General features: G+C 45.4%; 1 protein-coding gene across 1 annotated transcript in view; it reads left to right on the forward strand.

The window, feature by feature from the left end:
• Positions 1–18,631, forward strand: part of TNR (tenascin R) — a gene marked incomplete at both ends in the record, with an annotated part of 83,466 nt that overhangs the window by 64,060 nt on the left and 775 nt on the right. The window contains 4 exons of the mRNA XM_082834436.1: positions 7,057–7,208; positions 8,639–8,735; positions 13,363–13,524; positions 18,176–18,339. Coding sequence (XP_082690562.1) covers positions 7,057–7,208; positions 8,639–8,735; positions 13,363–13,524; positions 18,176–18,339 — 575 coding nt within the window. The remainder of the gene's footprint in view (positions 1–7,056; positions 7,209–8,638; positions 8,736–13,362; positions 13,525–18,175; positions 18,340–18,631) is intronic.

The raw sequence follows: 18,631 nt of genomic DNA on the forward strand, positions 1-18,631 counted from the left end.
CAAAATATACAAGCAGCTCATGCAGCTCAATATTAGAAAAACAAACAACCCAATCAAAAAATGGGCAGAAGACCTAAATAGACATTTCTCCAAGGAAGACATACAGATGGCCAAGAGGCACAAGAAAAGCTGCTCAACATCACTAATTATTAGAGAAATGCAGATCAAAATTACAATGAGGTTTCACCTCACACCAGTTAGAATGGGCATCATCAGAAAATCTACAAACAACAAATGCTAGAGAGGGTGTAGAGAAAAGGGAACCCTCCTGCACTGTTGGTGGGAATATAAATTGATACAGTCACTATGGAGAACAGTATGGAGGTTCCTTAAAAAACTAAAAATACAATTACCATGTGACCCAGCAATCCCACTACTGGGCATATACCCAGAGAAAACCATAATTCCAAAAGACACATGCACCCCAAGGTTCATTGCAGCACTATGTACAATAGCCAAGTCATGGAATCAACCTAAATGCCCATCGACAGACAGACAAATGGATAAAGAAGATGTGGTACATATATACAATGGAATATTACTCAGCCATAAAAAGGAACGAAATTGGGTCATTTGTAGTGGATGACCTAGAGACTGTCATACAGAGTGAAGTAAGTCAGAAAGAGAGAAACAAATATCATATATTAACACATATATGTGGAATCTAGAAAAATGGTACAGATGAACCGGTTTGCAAGGCAGAAATAGAGACACAGTTGTAGAGAACAAACGTACGGACACCATGGGGGGAAAGCAGGGCAGGGGGTGGTGGCAGTGGTGGTGGGATGAACTGGGAGATTGGGATTGACATATATACACTAATATGTATAAAATATAATATAAAATAGATAACTAATATATATATTAGATATAAAATAGATAACTAATATATAAATAGTATATATAATAGTATAAATAGTATAAAATAGATAACTAATAAGAACCTGCTGTATAAAAAAATAATAAAATAAAATTTTAAAAAATATTGGCAACATTACCAAAAAATAAATAAATAAATAAATAAAATAATTTTTAAAATAAATGAAAAAAATAAAAGTGAGAAAGTGGGAGGAGTGCAAGGCAGAGTCAGAGCATGCAGGAAGTTACAGGATGTGTTCAGGACTTTAGTTTTTATTCTAATTGCAGGAAGCCATTGCAATCGGAGCTGTTGCACTGGAGAAGCTATTGGAGGGTTTTCAGCAAGTGAGAAAAAGGATGAGATAGTATCACATGTACATTATTGAAAGATTACTCTGGTTAAAATATGGAGAAAAGATGCAAGTGGAGCCAGAATAGCAAGAAAAGACCAAGTAGGAGGCTTTACCATAACCCAACACTCTCCTTGCCATAGTAAATCAAGAGACACAGAGAGGGGCCAGGCTGGAAGCTACCAGTCTGTGATCAATTAATCTGCCATGGAATTGGGTCTCCTGATATAAGTAAATCCAAGCAATAGTCAGGTAAATTCGAAGGAAAGATTTGGAAGCCTGTTGCATTTGTCCTTTGTGGGTAGAAGGCAGGTGGTCTGCCGTGCTTAAGACCTTCCTCAGCAACTCTGCTTAAGATAGAGACACTCAAGCTGTCTACTGCTCAGTTAATTCTATGTGTTCATTGACTCCTTAAAGACTCTTGTTACCTCTCTACCTTGATTCCCACTGCTACCTCCTGAATGGGGTCTTACCTCCACTCTCACCCTCATCTAATTTGTTCTCTACACTACAGTGAGAATGATCTTTCTAAAAACTTGAGCTTAAAGTCCATCAGGACTCTTCACCCTGTTTCCTTCAGGAGAAGGTCCACCTCCTTAAATGGCATGATCCAGTCCCTCTTATCTCCCCAAAACTCTCCCTTATCCATCCAACCCAGCTCTTCCTCTTGTTGAGGAACTAAACCTGCAGTTTCCTATATAGGCCATGTTTTGCACAGACCTAGAACACCTCTCTTCCACCAATTTGTGGTTAACTTCTACATCAGTTCCTAAATTAAGAAGCACTTTCTGATTAGCATTTGCTAATCTCTGCCCCATACCAGGCTCCACCACTCACCCTACCCTCACCAGCCCGAGAATTCATTGCATGCCCACTCCCATGTTTTGATACCTCCCTATGTTTATCTCTTTTCCAGAGTACTTAGAACTTGGGGTTATATTGTTCTATTTCTTCCACCAGAGTGTCAGCAACCTGAAAGATGGAACTGTGTCTTTTTCTTCCTTGTATTCCAATCTGTTAGCCCAGTATTTAGACCCCCAACAGACACTTCCTATATGTTTGTTGAATAAATACACAAAAGAATGAACAGGTAAATGAACTGGAAGATGCTGTGAAGGAGGCTAAGGTGTTAGGTTTGACAGCCCATGTGGACTAAACAGATAACTTTTCCCTGTCCACAGCCTCAGACTCACTCTCAAAACCCTGCTACCCACAAACCCACTTCTGTGAAAAAAATGTAAGTGTGGGTGGCCAGAGGTGTGGAGCAGCACCCTTTTCTCTGCAGTTGCAGAGAGACTTGCTAAGGTTGTTTTCAGAGAGAAACACTGATATCATGGTTTCGGTCCTGATGCTAAGGCCATTAAGAGTGGGCAGTGGGCAGATACTTTCCAAAACCATTAACTCTGACCACTTTAAAGACCACATTCAAGAACACAAAGCAAGTAAGGGACAGAAAGAGTCTCTCCCTTCACTCCCAGCTGGCTGGGGGCTCTCCATGGGCACTGTGTGTCATATAGCTCACTTCCCTCTACTCAGCATTCAGCCTCCGGATGCCCAACCCAAACCAATTTCTGAGCAATTCTTCCAGTGAGTGCCCCGGCCCTGTTGAGCTCCCAATTACATCTAGAGATGCTTAACCATGAGACATTTCAGTGTACCGATCACTTGGCATTGCTTTCCTGTTAACATGGTAATCATCACAGCCTGCATTAAAAAAAACAAACAAACAAACAAAAAGCAGGGGGGCAGGGGAAAAGAAGCCTCTTTGTCAGGTCAGACCCTAGTAATTGTATCAAAGGAGAAGGGAAGAAAAGCCTTCCAGTTTTTCTCTTCATCCTAAAATTTCTGCCTTGGGAAAAATTACTGGGATGATCTATGTTAGGATTAAAGGTGAGTTTTTGATGATATTAGATGGGATAACATCCAGAGAGCTAGGGATGCCTGAAAACTGCCCTATCTCTTAAAAATGTATGAAGCCACAGTATACATGCAATGAATAAAGCAGACTGGGAATCAGTGTATTCTTTATTATTAGCTAAGCCTGAGTCCAATAACCCCAGAGGAGAACCTAATGTTAAAAACTGGAACACAAGGCTTAAACTCAAGGATAGAGTCTCGTATCCCCTCTCACTCAATTTACATCTTGGCACCAGCCCACTCAAGGCATGCTTACTGAGAAAGAGAGGGAAGGAAAGGGAGAGAGAAGGAAAAGGAGAAAGGGAAAGAAAATAAGGAAAGAGGGGAAGGAGGGGGAGAGACAGGCAGACAGACACTCGGTCTATTTATCCACCCTGCCATATGGATCTCAGCAGGGAAAACAGACCATCACACCCCTTGGGGCGCAGTCTAGCTAACCAGCTCCACCTCTGCACTCTCTGAGGAGAGGGAAACATACTGGAGAAAGAGTGGAGTTCAAGTCCAGCTGGTCTTCAGGCTCATCTGAAGAGCTCTGGTGAAACACTGATTCCTGACACTTACCCCCCAGCATTCTGATTCAGTAGATCTGCTGCAGAACCCAGGAACCTGAATTTTAATAGTCCCCGGCTTGGGAACAATTAGTGAGCCTACTTCCTCTCCTCAGGTGAAAAGGAATAATGGTCATGGATTGGTGGTATGAGGTAAAACTTCTACAGTGTTAAGGGTCGGAGGCGGGTGGAGAAGCGTGGTTTCACGATAAATGTCGTCTCCAAGTTCCCAAGATGTGAATATTGCCGCTGCGGATATTCTGCATAAGAAAAATGCTTTTGATCATCTTTCCATTAATGCCACAGACTAAATTATGATAAGTGGAATCTCTAAACCACCAGGTGGCCTTGCCATTCGTCAGAGGTAAGGCAAGCACACCCAGCAACTATGCATCAGTCCCCACACATCTGGTGAGTGCCTCCGCCGACCAGTCCAACGTGAAGGCCCAGAAGGAAGAAAACACGACCCCTTCTCTCCCAAGGTGCACTCTGAGACCTTCAGCCCATCAGAACTTTTTTTTTTTTTTTTTTTTTTTTGCGGTACGCGGGCCTCTCACTGTTGTGGCCTCCCCCGTTGTGGAGCACAGGCTCCGGACGCGCAGGCTCAGTGGCCATGGCTCACGGGCCTAGCCGCTCCGCGGCATGTGGGATCTTCCTGGACCGGGGCATGAACCCGTGTCCCCTGCATCGGCAGGCAGACTCTCAACCACTGCGCCACCAGGGAAGCCCCCATCAGAACTTGTGACACTCCTTAGGTCACACTTTTTTCTTAAGTTGATTTTATTCCCGTTTTCTGACTTTATAAAAATGGATCCCTTTTTTAAAAAAATTATTTTTATTGAGGTACAGTTGCTTTACAATGTTGTTAGTTTCTGCTGTACAGTGAAGTGAATCAGCTATGTGTGTACATATATCCCCTCCCTCTTGGACCTCCCACCCTCCCCCATCCTACCCATCTCGGTCACCACGGAGCACAGAGCTGAGCTCCCTGCGCTATACAGCAGGTTCCCACTGGCTACCTATTTTACACATGGCATATGACCACCCTTCAGATATTTAAAAACCTCTCTCCTCCAGAGCAAACCATCTCATTTTCCTATATTTGTTTTTGGTAGTTCTACCTTTAAAGCAACTAATATGTTTGAGCCTTTAGAAAGTATCTGTAATAGAAAAATTAAATAATTGATCTTATTAATGTGAAGAAGCCTGTATAAGATTATTTATTTGTCTGTTCTAAAGTTTCATTTGGTTTTGTATGTGTATTTGGATGAGGTTGTCGTTTTGAGGTTTGGGAGAAGATGTTCTGTGGAGGACATGTTGGATATTGGGAAGAAATTTGGGGTTCTGGCCCCTTTACGGCACTGAGTTGATTCAGGAGAAAGGGCTATTAGCGCATAAGGTAGGAGTGAGCTGAAGACCAAGCATGTTTTGTATTGATCTAAAATGAGAAACTCAGGCAGTGAGAAAAGAGGGGAGAAAGGAAGACAGACAGGATGGTTGCTCCAAAGATCCGCTAGAGAATGGCCTGGAAGCCAGGAAATAATCACTGTGCTCCCAAAGCAACAGGGAGAGAGAAGGCACTCACCCACACCTACCCCCGAAACGTAATTGGACCCTCTAGGTACAGGTGGGATCAGGAACTCTACCGAGATCTAGGACAGGCTGGAGATGAAAGTTGAGAGCTTTTCTGCAGCTATGAAGGAAATAGGTGTTGAGAGGGTTAAGATATTTAATGTGAACATAGAACTTTTTGAGGTACCTTTAACCTCTGGGGCTTTATATGCTTATAAGATAAATATAGATTTTAGTTAATCATTTGCCATCTGGACAGATATAGATCCAGTAAACTGAATCATATGTTATATCCCCTGTTTTAGTAAAGTTCAAGGAGCACTTGACTCGGGGTCTGAAAACTTGAGTTCAAGTGAATGGAGGAAGTCATGCGATCTTTCTGAGTACAGCTTCCTTCCCTGTAAAATAAGACTTCAATCTATAACAATCTGCCTTCCTCTCATGTTTCTTACAAGAATTAAATGGAAATAAAAGCACACTTGGTAAAATACTAGTTCTATAGGAATATATTGTTATTCCCTGGTGTATGCCTGAAGCAGGGGGTGCCTTGTTCTAAACTACCTGAAATGCGAGCGACCCTTGACCATGGTGTGCAAGCAAGCTGGACCGTCCTTGTGCAAGAGGAGTTAACACATCTCCGAGAGGGGCCTTGCATAAAGTCTACCGAACCCCTACAACCTCCCCCTAACACAGGATGCTTCGGTGAGGTTGCTATGTTACCTCCCTTGTGTGGCATTATGCTGCCACTTGCTCTGGCCCACCGGCTGACTCTCCAAGGGCCCCCCCCCCACCGCCCCCAGCTCTGTCACACCTGCAGTGCACTAGTTCTGCCACTAGGGAGCACTGTAGGTCCCATGAAGTCCCTACCCCACCTCTCTTCCTAGCTCTGCTACCCTTCAAGGATGCAGAACCACATCAACTGCACCACACTTTCCATTGACCCAGAGATCATATATTTACAGAGCACCCAAACCACTTTTCCTCCTGTGCCAAGCTCTGCCTTTAACTTGCTCCATCAGCTCCTGCAGTCCAGCAGAGCTCCTCCCAGGGGACCTTTGCTTTCTGGCTTGCCTGTTAAGCATTAAAATCTGCCCTGAAGCTAAACTCTTCAAGACACATGATTTAAGCTTTTCTTTCGGCTAATTAGATATTGTTCTACAAATAGGGCTGTTCTCTCTGAAAGATGAGCAGCAATTTATTTCCTCTGCCCTCTCCTTAAACTTAAACTGAACTGTAAAACATGGCCATTTGATTGTTTAGTGCAATCAGGAGATTATTTTGCAGGAGGAATAGATATCCATCTTCTTGATAACGCTAAGCTAAGCTTGTTTGGGCACTCCGGCGGACAGCTGTGCTTAATCCCCCTTGTTCTTTTGAAAGGTGGACTCTGCGGTGTTTTAATGTGCTCCATGCTTCTGTAATCATCGCCTAAGTAACCAATTACTAGGTACATTAACATACCTTCACCCTTGGTGGATGAATATTTTTATTATCCCCATCTTTCTGATAAAAAGATGATGCCAGGAAGTCAGGCTATTTGCCTAAGCTAAACAAGTAGGTGAATGGGGGAGCCACACAGTGAACACAGCTCTTTGGTCCTCAGATCCTGTAAAACTGTATACTGTCTGATAAACCCAACATCAGTTGAAAAGAGGGAATGCAAGATGATGCAGGATTCATACACAGTGAGGATTTCTTACAGTTCTTGATGAAGTACCGTGAGACCTTCTAAACTGTTCTCTGATCCAAGGGGCTCTTATGCATAGTGGGAGGAAGGACCCTTTCTGGAAATTGCCTCTTTTTTTGTGCAGGGGGCCGGGTCTTCCCTCATCCTCAAGACTGTGCCCAGCATTTGATGAACGGAGACACTCTGAGCGGGGTTTACACCATCTTCCTCAATGGAGAGCTAAGCCGGAAGTTACAGGTGTACTGCGATATGACGACCGACGGGGGTGGCTGGATTGTGAGTACCTGCAGCTGTTCTCCCTGCCCAGCAGCATCGTGGGTGCTTCAGTCCACCTGGCTCAGCACCCATCCATCTACACGTCACCATCCTCTGGCCATCCTTTCACCCACTCCCCTCATGCCCAACCTGGGGCTTTGCATTGTCCTCAGGGCCTTGCTCAGCAGCCCAGAGGTTTGGTGAGGCAGAGGAAGGAATAAGAATATCGAGGCTGCAGTGGCCCAGCCCAGTGAGGGAGCCCCAGGAAAACTGCTCCTTCTGTGGGGAGAGCTCATGCAGGAGGGAAAGGGAGTAGTGGCTCAGAGAGGTCCAGGGGTCTTGCCTGATGAAGACTGTGGAAATAATAAAGAAAGAGAGGAGATGAGTCCCCTGCAGGAGGAGGTGAGTCTCTATGGGGAGATGATTAGGATCTTTCTATTGGAGAATTGCATATGGCGGAGCAGATGAGGGGAAGAACCCGGATAGCCCCCTCTAGTTACCAAGGCCACCCCCGTCCCCATCCTTCCCTGGCCTCTCTGGTTCTTCCCCAGAGCTGTCCTAGCCTTCAGGGAGGAGAAGTGGTGGGGAAAAGAGAGACACCATTTCCTGTCACCACCCTCCTCCCATGTGTGATAGGGCAGTACAGAAAGAAGAGGAAGGGCAGCCTGGCGAATGGCCTCACACATCAGTACAGGCCACTACACAGATGGGCGAGTTCCGGCAGCCCGGCCAGAAAGCGGAGCAGCATTAGCTCAGTCAGGGCAGATGGAAACCCAGCCCCTCCACCCACCCTCCTCCTGCGGATCCCTCCTCCAGCACCAACACACAGCGCTGGATTTTTCACAGTGCAAAATGGATGGTTGTTGAATGGAGTTAAATGGTGGCTGTGCTCGTAACAGCCACTCTTGGAAAGCATTTTCTTTTATGTTTCTGACATATATGTGCCTTCTTCTTAAAGCCTAATTGGAAATTGAAGTCGAGGCTGATGTATTGGAGGGTAAATGAAATTAGCACTTAAACAGTTCGGGAGGTGAATGATATGCAATTGCTTTGCCTGAAATAGGATGATGACAGCTCCTAGCTGATCTGAAGTTGGTCCCATTCTTCTGGTGAGAAAGGCTTTCTACTGCATTCTGTGGTGCAAAAAGATTAATTTGAGAGCCAAGCCTATTTCCCTTGACTAGTTGGGGGCTTCGTATCCTTTCTACGTCGCAGGGGTGCAAATAAGTGTCAACATTACACCCTGGCCTATTCATCAGGCGCCACTGCGCTTCAGAGAAGGGCTCTGAGCATCTCCTACGACTGCTGTGCAAATACCGAGCTCCGTACTGCAGTGGTGCTTAATCTGAGAATCTTTGTCACTGCAGATATAAAACCCAGTTATAGCAGTTTTACTCGTTAGAGTTTATTTTCCTTAGCATTTTCTTCATTTCCCCTCTTTCTCTTCACAGGTATTCCAGAGGCGGCAGAATGGCCAAACTGATTTTTTCCGGAAATGGGCTGAGTACCGCGTTGGCTTCGGGAACCTGGAGGATGAGTTTTGGCTGGGTAACGCCTCCTTTTTGTTTCCCTTGGAATGCAGCTCCAGTTCTTTGTCCATCCTTCTCCTCTCTGTGTCCACCTGGGATTATCAGGAACCCTGCGTCCGTTGAGAAGCTGACAGCTCGTGAATTGCTTTCAGTACTTCTTGCTCTGTTAGGCTCCACTATTGATCTGTTTCTATCTTGTTGTGGTGTTTTCCTCTTTGCTCTGTCTCTTCCCATCCTCATTAATAGTCTCTTATGCTGATGGGTCTTGACATGAGGCAACTTTTACAAAGGGAGAGAGCTGCCTGGTGAGGGGAGGGGGCAGAGGGAGCAACAGGACGGCTGGTCATCTCTCAGGAGCCAGACACCAGCCAGCCCGCCCGCAGGTCGGAAGAGAAATGAGACAGTCACTCGGCTCTAGTTCCTTGGGAGAATGTTATTACTGACTTGGGACGGGAAGGGAAAAAATGAAAATGACATTAGAGGTGACCGGCAATTTCCTAGAGGTCTGACACAAGCAGGAGGTGTAGCTTGAGAACTGAACTAGTGTGAGAAGGTAAACACACACCTGACCCAGGCAGATGGCAGTGAAGCCAATCCTAGAAAGCAGTAAATTTATTTTTCCCTGCGTCTCCCTCTTGGTTGGATTTTCACAGTGATTATAAAGGGAGGCAGGGGAAAGGTGGATAACTGTATTCTGTATTCGTGGTCTCCTCTCTCTCTCCCCTGTCACTATCCCGCTTAGCCTCAACATCTTTCTCCTGGACGCTCATGTAACAACCCCTCACTGGCCTTCCTGCCTCCTGGACCACCCATTGTCCACATGGCCAGGAGAATCATCTCCCTCATTCCCAGATCTGAGCAACGGCTATAACCCCATTTGTGGAGCTTTTAAACCACTCCCCATCACCAGCACGTGAAGACTAAACACCTTGGCTGTGGTACAAGGCCCTCGTCTTGGGCCTACGCCCCACCTCCAAGAGCCCTGCTGCTCTTCTCTGCACCCCGCAACCGACACCAGTCCCCAAGCACTATTTTTATGGAAGTATAGTTGATTTATAATGTTTCAGGTGTAGAGCAAAGTGACTCAGTGTTTTTTATATATATATATATATATACACACACACACACACACACACACACACACACACACACACACACACACATACACACACTTTTTAAGATTCTTTTCCATTATAGGTTATTACAAGATATTAAATATAGTTCCCTGTGCTGTAAGTAAGTCCTGTTGTTTATCTATTTATATATAGTAGTGTGTACCTGTTAATCCCAAATTCCCAATTTATCCCTCCCCACCCCAAACTCCAAACCCTTACGATCACTAATGTTTCCTCTGCAAGGAACGCTCTGCCATCCAACTCTCCCCCTCCCCCGTACACCTTGCTGTGCTCTGTGCATATTCAAAGGCCCAGCTAACCTCTTCTTCCTCCATAGGACCTATCCTACCCATTTTTCTCACCCTTTGCCTGTGGGAGAATTAACTACTTTCTCTTCTGTGGTCCAAATCAGTGTCCATTTTCCTTTCTGTCTCTCTTGACTATACTATGGAAACTTCTTTCAGGGCTGGGACCAAACCATATTCATTTTTAACCTCATTACCTATCACAGTGGCCGGGGATAGTAGGTACCTAAAGTGTAGATAACAATCAATCAATCAATCAATCAATCAATTAATAAGAATGTATTGAGTGCCTATTAGATGCCCAGATCTGTATTTGCTGTTGCACATAATAAAAAATATAAGGTAAAAATCACATAAAAACATTGAAAGAGAAGTCAGGTAAATAGGAAAATATCCTTACCTTCTAAGAGTTTACAAACAGCTTGGGAGATAAGTATAAAGCAGAGGAATCAATGCGCCCATAGCAGACAGTGCTCATGTTTCCCAAACCTCAGCTACAGTACACCACGTTCACAATTTTTACCATATCTGGGAAATATCTGAACTATCACGCACTTGACTTTTCTATATCTCGCTTGTTTTTTTAAAGAAATCTACGGTTTTGTGAAAGAAACTTTACAGCAGTGCCAAAAATGGAAAGCTAGTCATCATGTGCCATAAATAAAAGGGAGTCTCAAAAATAAATGCAATGAAAAGAAAACAGTATATATATTATTAAATGCCAGCTGTTGCTGTGTTGCTGGTACTAAAAATGGAGATTAGAAAGCGTTGGGTGTAAACCACGAAGTACAAGATCCAAACGGAGAGTTCCCGTTAGGATCAGGGTTAAGGTTTCCCCTTAATCTATTAAGAAAAAGAGAGAATTTGGAAATACCTTTCTCCCTACCTGTCCAAAGTTATTTAGTCCTTATTCCCCAATACTTCTCATATCATCAGAGATGCCCTCCCACATTGGGAAACACTGTACTAATCTATGAGCTACTGACAAGAAGGCTGCAGATACTCAGAGAAGGAAGAGCCAGCTTCCTGGAGAAGGCATTGAGGGATGAGTAAGAAGAATGCAGGAGGGAAGCACACAAGAAAAGAGGGAAGGCAGGGATCCTTTTGACATGTGCAAACGGGACAATGGAAAAACCATCCAACCAGAGCAAAGATGCAGCTCAGGGAAAGAAGAAAATGAGGGAAGGTGCGTTGAACAGAGGCGTGTTGTGGTACCTAAAGTGGGGAAGAGAAGGTTTGACTCAATGCCATAGGTAATAGGGAGCCGGGGAGGGCTCTTAAATAGAAGCCCGGCCTGCTGATGTGTAGTTCGGTGACAATACTCAGGTTAGGGGTAACACTCTGACCCATGGTTTATGTTGTAAGTTGGGCTCCCTAGAAGCAAAGCCTGAGACAGGGGTTCTTGTTCAAGTGATTTATCAGGGGAGTGCTCTCAGAAGGGGAATGAGGGAAACAGCATAGAGCAGGGGAAAAAAATGCAACAGTGTGATCTTGGTGGGAGATTAGCTTCAGTCTGATCCTCAGGGAAGCTCTGGAGCATAAACTGCTCCTCAGATTGGCCCCCAGTGGGGCAAGGGGGCTGGGATTTGGTACCTCCTCATCAGGTATTGATGGAGGTCTGCCCCAAGGCATGGGGGAGGGAGCAGGTAACTTCCAGAGTAGAGCAACCCCTGTTCGGTCAAGGGCAATGATCCAAGAAGGAGGCAGCTGTGAGTTGTTGGCGGCTGGGGGCTATGTCCACTGTCCAATTAAAGGGCATCTGGACTGTCTGTGATCTAACCAAACTCTCCAGATGTGTGCTGCCTCCTATTTCCACTTGCCTTTGAAGGACCATTCTTCCCCCTCTGACAATTCTCTCTTCTCTCTACTTCTTCATTGAGTTTTCCCCTATACATCTTATACTAGAAAACATGCTGTAACATCTCCCTTCTTCAAAATAAAAACAGTAAAAAATTAAAAAATAAAGGGCATCCGGGCAGGGCGCCGCCAGGATCCACCATATCCGCGCAAGCACAAGCCTAGGGTAAGAGCAACCCGGCACGCAGCAAATAGCACACAGCTTTCAACATATAACTAACATAAAGCTTGAACTCTCAAACAGGATAGGGAAACAGAGACATCGAGGTGACCCTCAGCCAGTCATTTCACTTCTCTGGACTTCAGCCTCCCTTTCCACAACACAGAGACTAGCCTAAGTAATCTCGAGATTCCCTTCCATCTCGGCAGATTTTTTTATTCTAAGTCATGGTGTACTCTGATAGATATCAAATGACACAGTAAAGCAAGAGGACCCCAGTTCAGTAAGCAGGTAGAAATCAGGAGGACTCAGAGATCACCAGCAATGCAAGGGGAGCGGTTCAAAGTATGGGCAGGTAGTCAGAATCAGAAAGTCCCAGAGCACAGCCATCCAGGGCAGAGAGACAAGAAAATACATATGAGAAAATATCACCAAGGCAGAGCTGGGCTCTGCCTCACTCTGGACTCATGGGGTCTGCACCTTACAAGAATCTATTAGACCAAGGCCTGGGAAGCTTAGAGGCCAGGGAGAGAGTGGGTGAGGGAGGGTAACTGCCCAGAAAGATGAGTGAAGACGTAGCAGTGCAAGATATAGCAAGTAGATTAGAGAGAAAGGAACTGGAGTTAGGAGACAGGTGACAATATTCTCTGACCCAGTTATGGGAGCCTCAGGAGGGCTGGAGGCTGAGAGAACAAAGAGCAGTGTAATTAAAGGTGGATGGAACCCCCTCCCAGGCTACTAGGAGATGGTAGGATATCCTGGACCCCGAGGGCCTACTGTGAATTACTCTGATCAGTGTTTCTACCTCTTGCTTCCTATCACTCACACCAAAGAATTCACACCCAAGTGATGCCTCTTGTCATCTTCAACTAACACCATAGTTTGGAGTGGGAGGTGGCGGGGGACAGGGCCCGGAATCTTGAGGCTCAGGGCTTGTCCGGTACTGGGTCATGACTAGATCGATGGTAGGACCCCTGAGCTGACCTGCGGTGGGAACTCATCAGCAGAACTGGTCTGGTCTTTTTGCAGGAGGAAATTCAGTCTGGTAGGATCTGTTTGATAACAACCTGGGAAGGACTGAAGGCAAAAGCAATCCCAGTACCCCTCCTCTTTCCCAGAACATCTGTTTTGAGGCCACAGTCACATTTTGCTTCCCATTTCCAAAGCCACTGAGGCCAGGCTGACTGTGTTCTCTGCTCTCCTCCACAGGGCTGGACAACATACACGGGATCACGTCCCAGGGCCGCTACGAGCTGCGCATAGACATGCGTGACGGCCAGGACGCCGCCTTCGCCTACTACGACAAGTTCTCTGTCGAGGGCAGCAGAAGCCTGTACAAACTCCGCATAGGAGGCTACAACGGCACCGCAGGTACCTTGGCCCCGAGCAGCCCCTGAGGGCAGTGGGCGTGCAGCAGGACCAGGCCCCACGTTCTAGGCCTGAGCTGCAGAATTCCCCGCTAGCCAAGGAGGAGGGCAGAGGGCTGGCGCACTGCCTCTGGTCCACGCTGCCCCTCACCACTCAGGTGACCTGAAATCAATTTCTCAGGACTTCAGTTTCCTCATCTGGAAAATCTTAATAATGATGCCTGTCCTAGTTCACAGAGCAGTCAGGAAAAAAATGTGATAAATAGAGCGAAAGTGTTTTTAAAGTTAACAAAACATAGTACAACGTGAGGGTGAAGGATTATTTTTCTTGTCTAGATTAATCAACATAGGCTCTTATCCAGTGACAGCATAATCATCTATTGTCCGGTAGAAATCTCCCCTGTAATGACATCTAGGAAAACCATCTTTGAACTAATAAAAATAAGACAGATCCCCCCCATTCTGAGCTCTACTCCCCTCCATCAGCAGTCACCATAACACCTCCATCAAGGAACACACAACAGCTCCTAAATGTTCCCCATGGGCCGCATTCCTTTTCATTCCTCCACGAGAACCCCACACGTGGTCACGTTTTCTGTACAGATTTTTATGGCAGTTCCACTAAGTAGAGCAAAACCATCTCTATAAGCTCTGTTGCATTAATAGTTTTACCAGAACATAATATCCAGTCTGCTTCTTAGCCTTTGCCAATTTATTTCCAGGGTTCTCTTATAGCACATTTCCTAAAACCTGTTTTGCCAAATATTCCACTATTTGGTACATGGAGTTTATTGGTCCTTTCATTAACTCCAATTATAGGGCTAAAGGCTAGGATATAAATTTAGCAACATTTTTATAACTCTTGGAACTAAGAAGATCATCCAAGTGTTGCCTCTCCGACGACTGCATCTGCTCAGTTATTTCTCTGCTCAGCCAGGTGCTGTTACTCCAAAGAGGAGACATACTTTCCCTTGTTGTTTGTCATATGGGAGATCATTCCCAATGGCAATCAGACCTGCCCGAAGTGCCCCAACAGAAGATCCAATTTACCACACTTCGGGCATAAAATAGCCATTGAAATGGAGTGTATTAAACACAATATCAGACTAAATCATTGCAAAAATAACCTGATGCCAACCACTCCCTAAGATTAGAATCGTGCGGAAAAGCAGTTCTTATTTCTCCCACAGAAAGCGAAGCAAGCCCTCCTACTTCCTTACATGGCCTCCCTGCCTCCCTCCACTTCACCTGCTCCAGGCCTATGCTCTTACCTGTCTAACTTGGGCCCAGCTGCTGCAGCCTCTGTTGCAGCTCTATCTCGCTACTGGGCCCCATGGAGGTCATAACTGTTGGACTGCGTTCTACTGTCATGTCTCAGAGGCAAGTCCCACCAACAATTTGGCCAATCATCATAAATTAATTGCAGTCTGACCTCTTATGTCATATATTCAGTTCATCTTCTTCAAAAGATGAGAAGCTAGGCTTATGTAGGCTGCCCCCTTCTCTGGGCAACTTCACACAATGGTTGTTCTTCCCAGGTTGGAAGGTCTCCAGGGAGGAAAAGCCCATTCTCTCTCTGGCATTTACTATTGCCCAAGTTCCCTGGCCTTTATCTTATATGTTGCTCGTTTTTACTGGCCCTTCTGGCAGCAATCCATCCCCATGGCCTCCAATTCCAAGTTCAGCCCCTTCTCCCATCTCCGTTGTTCTCAAAGGCTACAAAAATCCAAGCCTCTAACCAGGACTCTAATTGGATTAGAACTGAAAATTCCAAGTCAAGTTATCAATAAAAGGTTGTTGAGCAACCCCTAAAAGTTCATTGTGTGAATTGTGAGGACTCAGAAGAAGCATAAGACATGACCTCTGCAAGAACTAAACAACCATTTACAAAAACAGACCATTAAGAAGCAACTCACCACAAAATGAATGGTACTCACTCCCAGTTTACCGGGCATTCAGAGAAGGGGGTTCTGGGTGGTTGAAAAAGGCTTCATGAAGGCAGTGGCGTTTGACTGGGATCCTGATGGTAAAGGAAACATTCTAGGGAAGGAAAATCCTGGGAGAAAAATCACAAAAGGAGCAGTTACCATGGAGGGAGGGAAAGTGCAAAGGGCCTGGCTGTCCAGGACAGGGTGTGAGTTCAGAAAGAATAAAAAGAAAGTGGGTGGAGCCAGGCCCTGAAGAGCCTTAAAACGGAGGGGGCAGAGGAGTTCTGTCTTAACATGGTGGGCAGTGGGGAGCCACGGTGGGTCCTGAGTGACACAATGGATGTGGGGTTTTAGGAAGATCAAGGAGACAGCCATAAATAGGATAAAGGAAATCTGAGTGAAGAACAGAGACCAGCTGGAGCTGCTGCATTAATCCTGGTAGGAGATCATAGGAGACTTGACTGATGTTAGAAATTAAGAGAAAAGTACAAATCTGAACAGCAGTTTGAGAGAGAAAAACCAAGACTTAGATAATGTACTGAATATACGAGGTGGCTATACGAAGCAGAAACGGGAGGGGGAGCCAGATTTGGGAAGGGGACATAGACCAACATCAGGATCGTATCTGAGAAAGCAGAAAGCAACATCAGAGTGCAAGTGGGAGAGAACTGTTCCAAGGGAGTAATGAGGTCCGCTTCTAGACTACAGGGAGAAAAGCAAGAGATGAGAAGGTAGGAACGTGGGTAGAGACGACACAGGGAATTGATGGTAAAGAAAGGGTCTTTAGAGAGTAGGATTAATTCCAGATTTTTTAAGACAAAGGATATGAGTATGAGTTAGGGTGAGAGGAGATGAAAACCCTAATATATATATATATATATATATATATATATATATATACATAAAGAAAGGAAAAAATAAGAAATCTTTTCTCCCTTCTCCAGGACCTGGAAGACATGGGAAAGAATGAGTTGCAGGTAGTGGGATTAGCTCTGGGTGGACACAAAGCCTGGTTTTTAAGAGACTAGGAGGCGGAAATGAAAAAGATGGGATAGAAATAATGACATATGGACTTAGGGACCCAACCGGCCTGAAGGAATCAGGCTTCCCCATAAAACAAAGATCATCTTCCTAAGAGTTGAGTTGTGGCCAGAAGCACTTGGAGGCATTGAGTGGCCACTGTGAGTGTGGACTCGGAAGCCACAGGATCAGAACTATGACCTATCCTGGCTTAAAGTGACTTCAGAAGCATCTAAGACAACACTCATTCAGTAGTGTGAGGCCCTTCACAACATTTCCAACGACAAATCCTGCCAAAAGTTTGGCCAGTAGGTATAAATTAATTACGGTTTGATACCTCACCTCAAATACTCAATTCATATGAGTCCCCTGCATAACATCCCAACAAAAGAACACCCAGCCTCTAAGAATAGAGATCTCTCCATATCTCCAAATAGTATATACCACTTATAAACAGCTCTAATAGTTAGCTAATTTCTCCTCATATATTTAGCCCAAATATGCCACCTTGCAGTCTCTACCTACTGATCCTCATACTTTCCCAAAGAGTTTTTGTTTTTTTGGGGGGATTGTTTGTTTGTTTACTCAATAGTCCATCAAATATTTGGAGTCAGTGATGATGGACACTGTCTCCCCCTTCAAGCCTACTCTTCCCCAAGATACAGCCCTGGTTTCCCCAACCACTTCTCCTCTGACATGGTTAGGATTTTCTTATCATCCTGTTTCCTATGGACAGGAACTCTAGTTAGATAATGTCCCTCTTCACATGTGGCCCCAAGTTCTGAACAGGGGGATATTGGGTGTGAGCTGACTGGGCCTGATGAGCCACGGAGAAAGCCAGGCTGTATGGTGGTGACCCGGACCGGCCCAGGTCACCATGGCTCATCACTGTCTCCTCTGAGACAAAAGGAGCCGTGAATGTCTGTGTCCCAGTGCTGGCCTGAAAGAAACAGACGGGGATGGTGAGGTGGAGCTGAGTGGACAGAGTTCTGAGCAGAAGGCCAGGGCAATGAGGCAGAGTAAGTCCCCTACAGACTAATGAGTTCCTTTCCGAGAGCGCTTTCATAACTTCCATTTGTTCGTTAAGTCCAACAAAGTTAGCCTAGGTACCCAACTAACACAATCGGCTATATAGTACTGTACTATAACAGGTTTATAATACTTTTCACACAAATAATACATAAAAAGCAAACACACAAAAAAATAAACATTTTTAACTTTATAGTACAGTACCTTGAAAAGTACAGTAGTACAGTACAACAGCTGGCATACAGGGGCTGGCATCGAGTGAACAGGCAAGAAATAAAGATACTGTACTACCGTACTCTATACAGTACAAAGTACACAGAAGCACAACTACTTGGAGAGGATGCACGCACGTGACAATGTGCGCCAGATATGTGAACTAACTTACGTGACTGGACGTGCAAACACAGGTTTGCATCTTTGAAAGTTTGCAACTTGAAGGTTCATATGTAGGGGACTTACTGTAACAAGCTGGGGAGAGCAGCACGGAAGTAGTGTACCCAAGGGGTACGTGGAGTAAGAGCTCAGTGCAGCCAGGCTGAGGAGCCAGATAGGAACAGAGAGGTGAGTGGAACGTCTCTTAAGCGGACGCCAGGTTTGTTGGGCATGGGTCAAATGTCCAGAACATCCTGACAAAAGAACAACAGATTGGACGGCCTCATGAATGTGTCTTTTTTCCAGGGGACTCCCTCAGCTATCATCAGGGCCGCCCTTTCTCCACAGAGGACAGAGACAATGATGTTGCAGTTACCAACTGTGCCATGTCATACAAGGGGGCTTGGTGGTATAAGAACTGCCACCGGACCAACCTCAATGGGAAATACGGGGAGTCCAGGCACAGCCAGGTGGGTGAAGCTCTGCCGCTGCATGAATGACCCAGAGCCGTGCAGCCCACGTCCCTTGGCTTTATGTTCTAAGTACACAGGTGGGTCTTATATTTCCCTTTTAAAAAGATACACTCAGAGTGTTGAGAAAGGACTCCCATAAAGAGGAAAGTAATGCAGACACTGGGATAAGAGCAGGACAGAGTCGAAGCCAGGGGAAGAAAAGGGAGGCACCTCGACTCAGGAGCTGGAACTCACCCAGAGAAGTCTTTGACAGCCAGTCAAGTCCCATTTCATTTCCTCATCTAGCATA

This window comes from Leucopleurus acutus, assembly GCF_964270905.1.
Source record: "Leucopleurus acutus genome assembly, chromosome: 2".
NCBI lineage: Eukaryota > Metazoa > Chordata > Mammalia > Artiodactyla > Delphinidae > Leucopleurus > Leucopleurus acutus.